The following is a 10,071-nucleotide window of genomic DNA, read 5'->3' on the forward strand; positions in this document are numbered from 1 at the left end:
TCAAAGGCGTGGATTTTTTAAAAAAAATATTTTTCCAATTAACCTTCAAAGGCGTGGATTTTTTAAAAAAAATATTTTTCCAATTAACCTTCAAAGGCGTGGATTTTTTAAAAAATATTTTTCCAATTAACCTTCAAAGGCGTGGATTTTTTAAAAAATATTTTTCCAATTAACCTTCAATAAGCGTGGATTTTTTAAAAAATATTTTTCCAATTAACCTTCAAAGGCGTGGATTTTTTAAAAAATATTTTTCCAATTAACCTTCAAAGGCGTGGATTTTTTAAAAAATATTTTTCCAATTAACCTTCAAAGGCGTGGATTTTTTAAAAAATATTTTTCCAATTAACCTTCAATAAGCGTGGATTTTTTAAAAAATATTTTTCCAATTAACCTTCAAAGGCGTGGATTTTTTAAAAAATATTTTTCCAATTGACCTTCAAAGGCGTGGATTTTTTAAAAAAAATATTTTTCCAATTGACCTTCAAAGGCGTGGATTTTTTAAAAAAAATATTTTTCCAATTAACCTTCAAAGGCGTGGATTTTTTAAAAAAAATATTTTTCCAATTAACCTTCAAAGGCGTGGATTTTTTAAAAAATATTTTTCCAATTAACCTTCAAAGGCGTGGATTTTTAAAAAAATATTTTTCCAATTAACCTTCAAAGGCGTGGATTTTTTAAAAAATATTTTTCCAATTAACCTTCAAAGGCGTAGATTTTTTAAAAAATATTTTTCCAATTAACCTTCAAAGGCGTGGATTTTTTAAAAAATATTTTTCCAATTAACCTTCAAAGGCGTGGATTTTTTAAAAAATATTTTTCCAATTAACCTTCAAAGGCGTGGATTTTTTAAAAAATATTTTTCCAATTAACCTTCAAAGGCGTAGATTTTTTAAAAAATATTTTTCCAATTAACCTTCAAAGGCGTGGATTTTTTAAAAAATATTTTTCCAATTAACCTTCAAAGGCGTGGATTTTTTAAAAAATATTTTTCCAATTAACCTTCAAAGGCGTGGATTTTTTAAAAAATATTTTTCCAATTAACCTTCAAAGGCGTGGATTTTTAAAAAAATATTTTTCCAATTAACCTTCAAAGGCGTGGATTTTTTAAAAAATATTTTTCCAATTAACCTTCAAAGGCGTGGATTTTTTAAAAAATATTTTTCCAATTAACCTTCAAAGGCGTGGATTTTTTAAAAAATATTTTTCCAATTAACCTTCAAAGGCGTAGATTTTTTAAAAAATATTTTTCCAATTAACCTTCAAAGGCGTGGATTTTTTAAAAAATATTTTTCCAATTAACCTTCAAAGGCGTGGATTTTTTAAAAAATATTTTTCCAATTAACCTTCAAAGGCGTGGATTTTTTAAAAAATATTTTTCCAATTAACCTTCAAAGGCGTAGATTTTTTAAAAAATATTTTTCCAATTAACCTTCAAAGGCGTGGATTTTTTAAAAAATATTTTTCCAATTAACCTTCAAAGGCGTGGATTTTTTAAAAAATATTTTTCCAATTAACCTTCAATGGCGTGGATTTTTTAAAAAATATTTTTCCAATTGGTAAGAGTTGGGGACTGAGACCACAAGTCATACACTGAGTTTTTATGACATTCGTACGCCCAATTCTCACCTATGGAGCTCTAGTTTGGTGGAATGCTCTAGGCCAGAAATCATATCTGCGTGAAATAAGCAGAGTCCAAAGATCAGCATCAATGCTCATAACTGGTGCTGCTAGGAGCACTCCACAGGCAGCCCTTAACGTGCTGTTGGATCTTACTCCGTTAGATCTCATTGTAGAGGAGCAGGCATCTAAGAGCGCTTTACGTCTCAAGGAGCTTAACCAGTGGTGCGGCTCCCAACAGGCCCACGCTGCGATTCTCAACCGAACGAATGTGCCAACGAGCAAGGCTCATTTAAGTGACTACATATCACCACAAATGAACTTCGAGCAAATAGTTGTGCACATTCCCAACAGAGAAGCCTGGACCCACAACACTCCACCACTAGACGGTATAGAGGTCTATACCGATGGATCTAAGATGGGAAATGGAACAGGGACAGGTTCATACAGCGACGTTCTCAACCTTCAATTCTCTTTTAAGTTGAATAAAGAGTGTAGCGTTTTTCAAGCAGAGATTTTTGCAATCAAAAAAGCTGCAGAACTGATTAAGAACATTAAAGGGGACATCGATGGACCGGTGACTATATACATACGTCGCACAATGGTTCAGGAATCGATTTTCCTGGCCAAAAATCAAAATTTTGTTTTGTCAAAGATATTTAATTTCTATATGGGATTCGATAGTAAACATATTGAAACTAAGGAAACCGAAAAATTAGGCCCAAATATTGGAAGGTGTGGGCGTGGCGTGTCCCAAAAGACGAGCATTTTCCCCATTTTTGGGAAATACGTAATTTTTGCAAATTTCTGGAGAAAGACGAAGCTATTTCTCTGAAACTATAACAGTTATTGTGTTCATTGCTTTTTTATAAGGTAGGTAGGATTGTTGCCTTTAAAAATCGTTTTAGTAAATTACCGTAGCGTTTACACAACATGATCTATTTTATCTTTCCTCGGGTACTAAATTTTATGAAATTCCAAATTTAGTGGACTAGAACTTTTGTGGAACAACATGGAACAAAGTTCTGTTTTCACAGAAAGATGCCCAAAAGTCTCCTCTTCCAGCCCATATATACTTTTGTACCCGTCCCGTTCCGTCCGTTTAACATTTTTTTCAATTTATTGAAATTACATGGGTAAAAATGTGTCTTTTTCTACACTGTTTCCATATGAATTACAGTTTTTTGACACAAATTACAACTTTTTTGAGTATATAAGTTTTTATACGAGTTATATAAGTTTTATTAAAACCCAAGGAGATTTTTTTTAATTTTTGAAAAAATTTAAATTTTTTTTGGTAAATTTTTTTTACAAATTTTTGAAAAAAAAATTTTTCGACATTTTTTTGAATTTTTTTTTTTTATATTTTTTGGTAATTATTTTGTTTATTTGTTGGTGTTTGACTATCTTTAATACATAGGAAGATATAAAAACCACAAAAACACTCATATTTTGATCAAAAATAGTTAAAAAACTCAAAAGTTTAACTTTGACCTTGAATTTCTCTGCAACTGCCAGACCGAACTCGACCGCTTATAATTCGTCTGAAAGCTGATTGTGTTAACTGTCTAACAAAAAAAGAATTATGAATATATCTCTATCCGTTCAAAAGTTACAGAATTTTGACCAGGAAAAAACGATTCTGAACCACTGTGCGTCGATAGTCAGGCGGCCCTCAAAGTCTGCAGTTGTTTTGGATTGTATAAAAGTATTAAGTGACCTAAAATCAGCAGTAACACTGTGTTGGGTCCCAGGTCACTGCAAAATTATAGGAAATGAAATGGCAGATGAATTGGCACGCCGCGGATCAGAGTCACAAGATATCATTATCGAAAACTCAGTCAAACCACCCTAGTGCTATTTCATGCGGCTGTTAGAACAGGGCTATCGGAATAAGGCTAGCCAGAATTGGCAAAACGATCCTGGTTGTAGGGTTTCCAAAGCAATCTGGCCACTCCTTTCCAAACGCAGAACATCATCTCTACTTTCATTGAAAAAGATCGAACTCAGACTAACAGTTGGTCTAATCACAGGTCACTGCAATATCAGAGCAATGTCTTATAAATGGGGTAGAACCGAAGGCGCCGACTACTGCAGACTTTGTGAGGATGAGAAGGAATTTGAGACAATCGAACATTTACTGTGCCGCTGTCCAATGTTCACGAGCAAAAGACTACGGATAACGGGTGAGCACACGATCCAGTCTCTCTCATCCTTCTGTGAAACCGAACCAAAAAGTCTTCTTCTTTTTGCCAAGAGTCTGAAATGGCTGCAGCAAGAAGAATTGCCAGTACCACGATGAACAATTAAGCTTTTCTTTCCCAACTTCTACTTCAATTCTATCCTCCTAAATATTTCCCGTTCTTCTACAACATCATCTTCTAATTCTCTCCTTTTAGCAAACAAAAAACACAAAATCGCTTCCAATCAAAAACCTAAAAACCCCTAAAAAAGCCCTCCGGCGATTTCTTTTTTGTTTTTTTTTTTTTTTTTGTTTTTTGATTTTTCTCATCTATGAACATTGTAGTTTCAGAATCCGCAAAAACTTCCCAGATGTAACCACCTTCCATTTAAAGTTGCTTCAAGAGCACCGTGAATATTACTATGTCCAAAGTTTGGAACAAAGTCACTCCTTTTTATTTTCACTTAGTTGTCATGCCTACAAACCATTTTGGTCCGTCATAGTAAGATTTCTTAGAGCTTTCGGGCCATTCACTCAAGAAGCATGGACTTGCCCAAGCAAAAAATTATATCATTATAATCAGGTCCACATGGACTACCATCGATAAAAACCGATCCTCGAAAAAATTGAACATTTGTGATCCGACGGAGTGGATCGATAAATTTCATTTTCGAACTTGATGTTAATATGGAAGAAATAGCACAATATCCAAAGTTTAAACCGAATCGGTTACTCCATTCGAAAGTTGTGGGGCACATTTGCAATTTAAGTGGGGGATTTTTAGAGCTTTCTTAAGAAATATGGAATTTGCCAACGGAAAAAGTTATATCATTTTAATGATTACCACATGGACAGCAAATTTGAAAATCATCCTCGAAGAGCCCTTGAGAAGAACATAAGTGAAAATGTTGCAATATTACACTGTACAACAAAATCGGACTTTTTTTTAAAATTACAAGAAACCGCGCACAGATTATGAAAGAGGACCGAAAAAAAGAAGACACGTGTATCGGCGTTTTGAAAGTTTACGTCGGGAAGTAACCTAAATAGGCGTGGCAAGTTCCGCCCATTTCTACTGGTTTTGAAATATTCGATCTCAGATTCCTTGGAATCCTTGCATTTTAGGTATAAAGTGTCTTTGGCAATATTACTGACAACAATGCGGGGTATCTTTTTATGAAAAAAATTAACCCTCATGCGAGTCACTAAAGGGTTGTTTTTGGTCCCTTTTTTCAAAAACATTTAAAAACTCCTTTAAAATGTGATCGTATCAGATCAAAATATTCCACAAAATTATTTGTCATGTAGTAGAATAAGGAACACACCCAATATATTTAATGAAACACACAGTCGTATTTACACGCATAGTTGTATTTTAACACATAGTTGCATAAGACTCAGATAAATACAATAGATAAGATGAGATAAAATAATGTACGCTAGGCTAAGTTGATGTAGAGAAAATAAAGAGACGCCATTCATTGTGCGATCATCGAAAAGACAAGACGTGTTCAGCTCAGGTGTGGACGCAATACCACGACATTGTGAAATTAAAAATTCAAAGAAAAGACTTGTGAAATTCGTGCCAACAAATGAATCGAAATTGTTTTACTTAAATTAAAATAAATTAAAGGAAACAAATAAAAAAAAAAAAACTAACTGAAGAAACATAAACTGAAGAACTGAGGAAATAAAAAATAAAAGTGGAATTAACGCTGTGAGGCAAAAGAAAACGAAAACCAAAAGAACTATTTGTGTGTGCGTGTGTGCAAAAAACATACAAAAGGAAAATGGTGCGTGAACATATTATAGCCCAGCTAAGGCTGGCTGGCGTGAATATTCCAGAAGAAGCAACTCTCCAACAATTGTGTGAATTGTTGGGTGCAGTAATGGTGGCCAGTCTAGCATCGTCACGTACGCCACCATCGCAACAACAACAACAAGCTGATGTTTCGCCACTACCACAACTACAAGCAAACGCATCGCCAACAACAACAACAAAGGCAGCGGGCAAACCAGTTCATGCAAGCGAGAAAGATGACGAAATCGAGCAACAGTTAGAGAAAAAGTTGCAGCTGCTGAAATTGAAGGAAGAGATTAAAGAATTAGAGGGAAAAGCAGAAATGGAAAAAAGTGTTGCCACATTCGAAGATGTAGCATGGGCATTACCCAAATTTTCTGGAGATGGTGCATATGCCGTCACGAAGTGGGTACAACAATTTGAAGAAACCACAAATAGTATGCAGTGTACCCATCAAGAAAAATTCATATATGCACGACGAATGATGGTAGGCAGTGCTGCACTTTTTATGAGACGCACAAGAGCTCGTGATTGGGAAACATTAAAAGGTGAACTAATCGAAGAATTTCGCAGAGTAACTGGGGCAAAAGAGGCCTTGCGAGAATTAGAAGCCCGTAAATGGAACAAAGAAAAAGAAAGCTTATACAGATACGTGCTTGTGATGCAGGAACTGGCAGAAGATGCTCCGATATCAGAGAAGGAGCTGGTGGAGTATGTGGTGGATGGCCTTGAGGACACTTCAGTGGCGGCGTCCATATTTTTCAACGTCAACACTGTGGCAGAATTAAAACAACAGATCCCAAGATATGAAAAATTAATGCGGGAACGCCGTCGGGAACAGCGAACGAGTGCTCAAATAAGCCAAAGTGGAAGAACAGTGCGTTGCTATAATTGTTTGCGAGTTGGCCATTATTCCTCGAGCTGCAAGCAGAAGAAGCAGTCGGTGCGAACGTGCTTTATATGCGGAAGACCGAGCCATGTGAAGGCACAGTGCCCACTCCGGGCGGTAGCAGCCATTCCAGAGGATGATGAAGTCGATTGGAATATGCAGGTAAGAGTAGCTTTGGGTTCTAGTGTATCTGGGTCTAATGGTCATTTTATCTCTTCTTTACTCGACACCGGTAGCCCCTGTAGCTTCATAAACCAAGCGGTAGTTCAGTCAGTAGCCCCAAAACTTAAGATGAAGCAGAAAAGAATGTCCAAATATAAGGGGTTAGATGGAAAGAAAATGAAAGTGTGTGGGCAAATCCAGGCCACAATAGAGTTTGGGAAAGTGAAGAAAAAAATGAATTTGTTTATTTTACCGAAAAACGCCCCGTGTACCTTGGTGCTTGGGCGCAACTTTTTGAACTTATTTAATATAGTGTTAAGTCTGAAGAATGGGAACCCGAACCCAGATAAATCATGCAACGAAGTCGGGACAAAATGTATTAATCTATTTTTAATGGTGAACCCTAAAAATGAAGAAAATGTAGGGAAGCCACGAATAAATGGAAAAATTAAAACTGAAATGTGCGATGTTCTTTCTACGGATAAAGGGCAACAAGGAAAGGTGGGTATACAAAATGGGGTGCAGGAAGAAGGGGGTAACCCTGCAAAGACCCCAGGCCATGGTAAGGAAATGGGAGAAATCAAAAAGCCTGAATTTGAAAAAATAACCGTTGGTAAAGTAGAAATGGATAGTGAAGAAGAAGGAGAAGAATGCACAAGAGAGAGAATGAAGAGTAAAGGTTTACAAGTAGTTGAGAGTAACAAAGAAGCATGGGAAAGAAATGAAAATAATAAATTTGAAAAAATAACCGTTGGTAAAGTAGAAATGGATAGTAAACAAGAAGAAGCATGCACAAGAGAGAGAATGAAGAGTAAAGGTTTACGAATAGTTGAGAGCGATGAACAGACATGGGAAACCAACCCTATGCAAACTGAAGAGCATGATAAGAAGGGAGAAGGAAACGAAAATAGTAATTTTGAAAAAATAATTAATGAAACGAAAGAAAGTAACGATGGATTTAGAGATGAGGAAGGTTCATGCATAATCGAGGAGATAGAAAGCGAGAAAAATTCCAGTCATCTACGAGTAGTAGGCAACGTGGAGACTGATGACATTGAGGGAAAATGGGATGTCAACCCGAGATTGAGCGTGGATGACAGATTTAGGTTGAAAAAACTGATTCGGGAAAATTATTTCGGGAAACTCGAAAGTGAGCCGAAGACATTTGATTTTAAGGCATCCATTCTAGTGACGTCAGGAAATGCGACCTACTGTTCACCTAGGAGGTTATCGTTCGCAGAAAAACAGGAGGTGGGGAAAATCATAACCGATTTGTTGGAAAAGGGAATCATACGGCCCAGTAATTCTCCGTACGCTTCACCCATTGTACTGACCAAGAAGAAAAGTGGTGAGGTCCGGATGTGTGTGGACTATAGGGCCCTCAATAAAATTATAGTTAGGGACAACTACCCCCTCCCACTTATCGAGGACTGCTTGGAGTACCTCGAGGGAAAGTCGTGGTTCACCATAATGGACCTAAAGTCAGGGTTTTACCATGTGAGGTTAGAGGAGGATTCGGTGAAATATACATCCTTCGTGGTACCGAACGGACAGTATGAGTTCTTGAGATTGCCATTCGGGTTAAAAAATGGACCGGCAGTTTTTCAACGATTTATAGCCGGAATTTTTCAAGATTTTCTGAAGAGAAACGAAATAGTTATCTATATGGACGATATTGTGATAGCTTCAAAGACGTTAGAAGAACACATGTGTTTAGTGGGAAAGGTAATGGACCGGTTAGCCATGTATGGATTAAAAATTAAGATCGAAAAGTGTAAATTCGCTTATGGGGAAATCGAATACTTGGGATATAAGGTGTCGCGGAAAGGTATCGAGCCATCGGACAGCCACGTAGAAGCGATCGGGCGTTACCCGATGCCGAAGAACATAAAAGAAATGCAGGCTTTTCTCGGTTTATGTTCATATTTTAGGAAATTTGTGAAGGGATTTTCCCTAATAGCCAAACCACTGTATGAGTTGACAAAAGATGGGGTTAAATATGAAATAACGGATGAACGTAAAGAAGCTTTTGAGACATTGAAGCAAAGTTTGACATCAAGTCCGATCCTGGCGATTTATAATCCGAGTAGGGAAACAGAACTGCACTGCGATGCGAGTGCAATAGGATTCGGGTCAATACTGTTACAGAAGCAGGATGATGGCGTTTTCCATCCAGTAGCCTATTTTTCCAAAAGGACAACAGACGCTGAGACGAGATACCATAGTTTCGAATTGGAAACTTTGGCAATTATCTACTCCCTAAGGAGGTTTAGAACGTATCTGGAAGGGATTAAGTTTAAAATAATGACGGACTGTAATTCATTAGCTTTGACTTTGGCGAAACGAAACATTAATAGCCGGATTGCGCGATGGGCACTAGAATTGGAAAACTATAACTACACCATAGTGCACAGACCGGGAGAAAAAATGGCCCACGTAGATGCCTTGTCTCGAGTTGAGCAAGAAGACAATAATAATAAGGTAGTAGCAACAATCGAAGCGGAAGATATAGATTTCCAGTTATGTGCGGCGCAGGCTAGAGATAAGGAAATATGTGAATTGAAATCGAAGTTAGAACAGGGAACCGTAAATGGGTACGATATGGTAAATGGGGTGGTATACAAGAAGATCAACGATACATTGCGATTTTTCGTCCCGAAGGACATGGAAACTGAAGTGATCAGAACTATACATGAGAATTTAGGACATTTAGGGGTAGAAAAATGCTATTTGAAAATGAAAAATCACTATTGGTTCCCGGAAATGAAAGATAAAATAGACAAACATAAGAAGACTTGTTTAAAATGCGTTATGTATTCGGCCCCCCATAAACCAAACGCAAGGGCATTGCACAGTATCCCGAAAGAACCTCGACCGTTTCACACTATCCACCTGGATCATTTGGGCCCATTACCAGCACTTCAGTCGAAGAGAAAGCATATTTTGGTCGTAATTGACGCTTTCACAAAACTTGTTCGGCTTTACCCAGTTCTTACGACAAGCACCAAGGAAGTAACGGCGGCACTATTGAAATATTTCGACTATTATAGTAGGCCGGTTAGGTGTATAACAGATAGAGGGAGCTGTTTTACATCGAAAGAATTCGCTGATTTCTTGCAGGAAAAGAATATAGATCATGTAAAGGTCGCAGTGCACTCGCCGCAGGCGAATGGACAGGTTGAGCGGGTCAACAGGACTTTGGTAGGAATGCTAGCAAAACTCAGCGAACCTGTAGCACACGCAGATTGGGTAAAACAGCTCAGTAAGATAGAATTTGCATTCAACAATACGGTTAACCGGTCAATAGGAGACACTCCTAGTAGAGTTTTGTTTGGGGTAAACCAAAGAGGGCAAATAGTAGATAAACTGTCTGAATACCTAGAAGAGAACTTTTTGGACCCCGGGGGGGGTATTAAGGAG

General features: G+C 37.2%; 1 protein-coding gene across 1 annotated transcript; it reads left to right on the forward strand.

Moving 5' to 3' along the window:
* The first annotated feature begins 4,091 nt into the window (after nucleotides 1–4,091).
* On the forward strand, nucleotides 4,092–7,111 carry LOC141393808 (uncharacterized). The gene is made up of 2 exons (XM_073967309.1): nucleotides 4,092–6,651; nucleotides 6,726–7,111. Exons 1-2 carry the CDS (start codon nucleotides 5,590–5,592, stop codon nucleotides 6,732–6,734), a joined length of 1,071 nt encoding a protein of 356 aa, XP_073823410.1. The 5' UTR covers nucleotides 4,092–5,589; the 3' UTR covers nucleotides 6,735–7,111.
* Nucleotides 7,112–10,071: the final 2,960 nt, after the last annotated feature.

The sequence above is a fragment of the Musca autumnalis genome, unplaced genomic scaffold (genome assembly GCF_047663935.1).
Source record: "Musca autumnalis isolate F117 unplaced genomic scaffold, ASM4766393v1 scaffold_2, whole genome shotgun sequence".
Taxonomy (NCBI): domain Eukaryota; kingdom Metazoa; phylum Arthropoda; class Insecta; order Diptera; family Muscidae; genus Musca; species Musca autumnalis.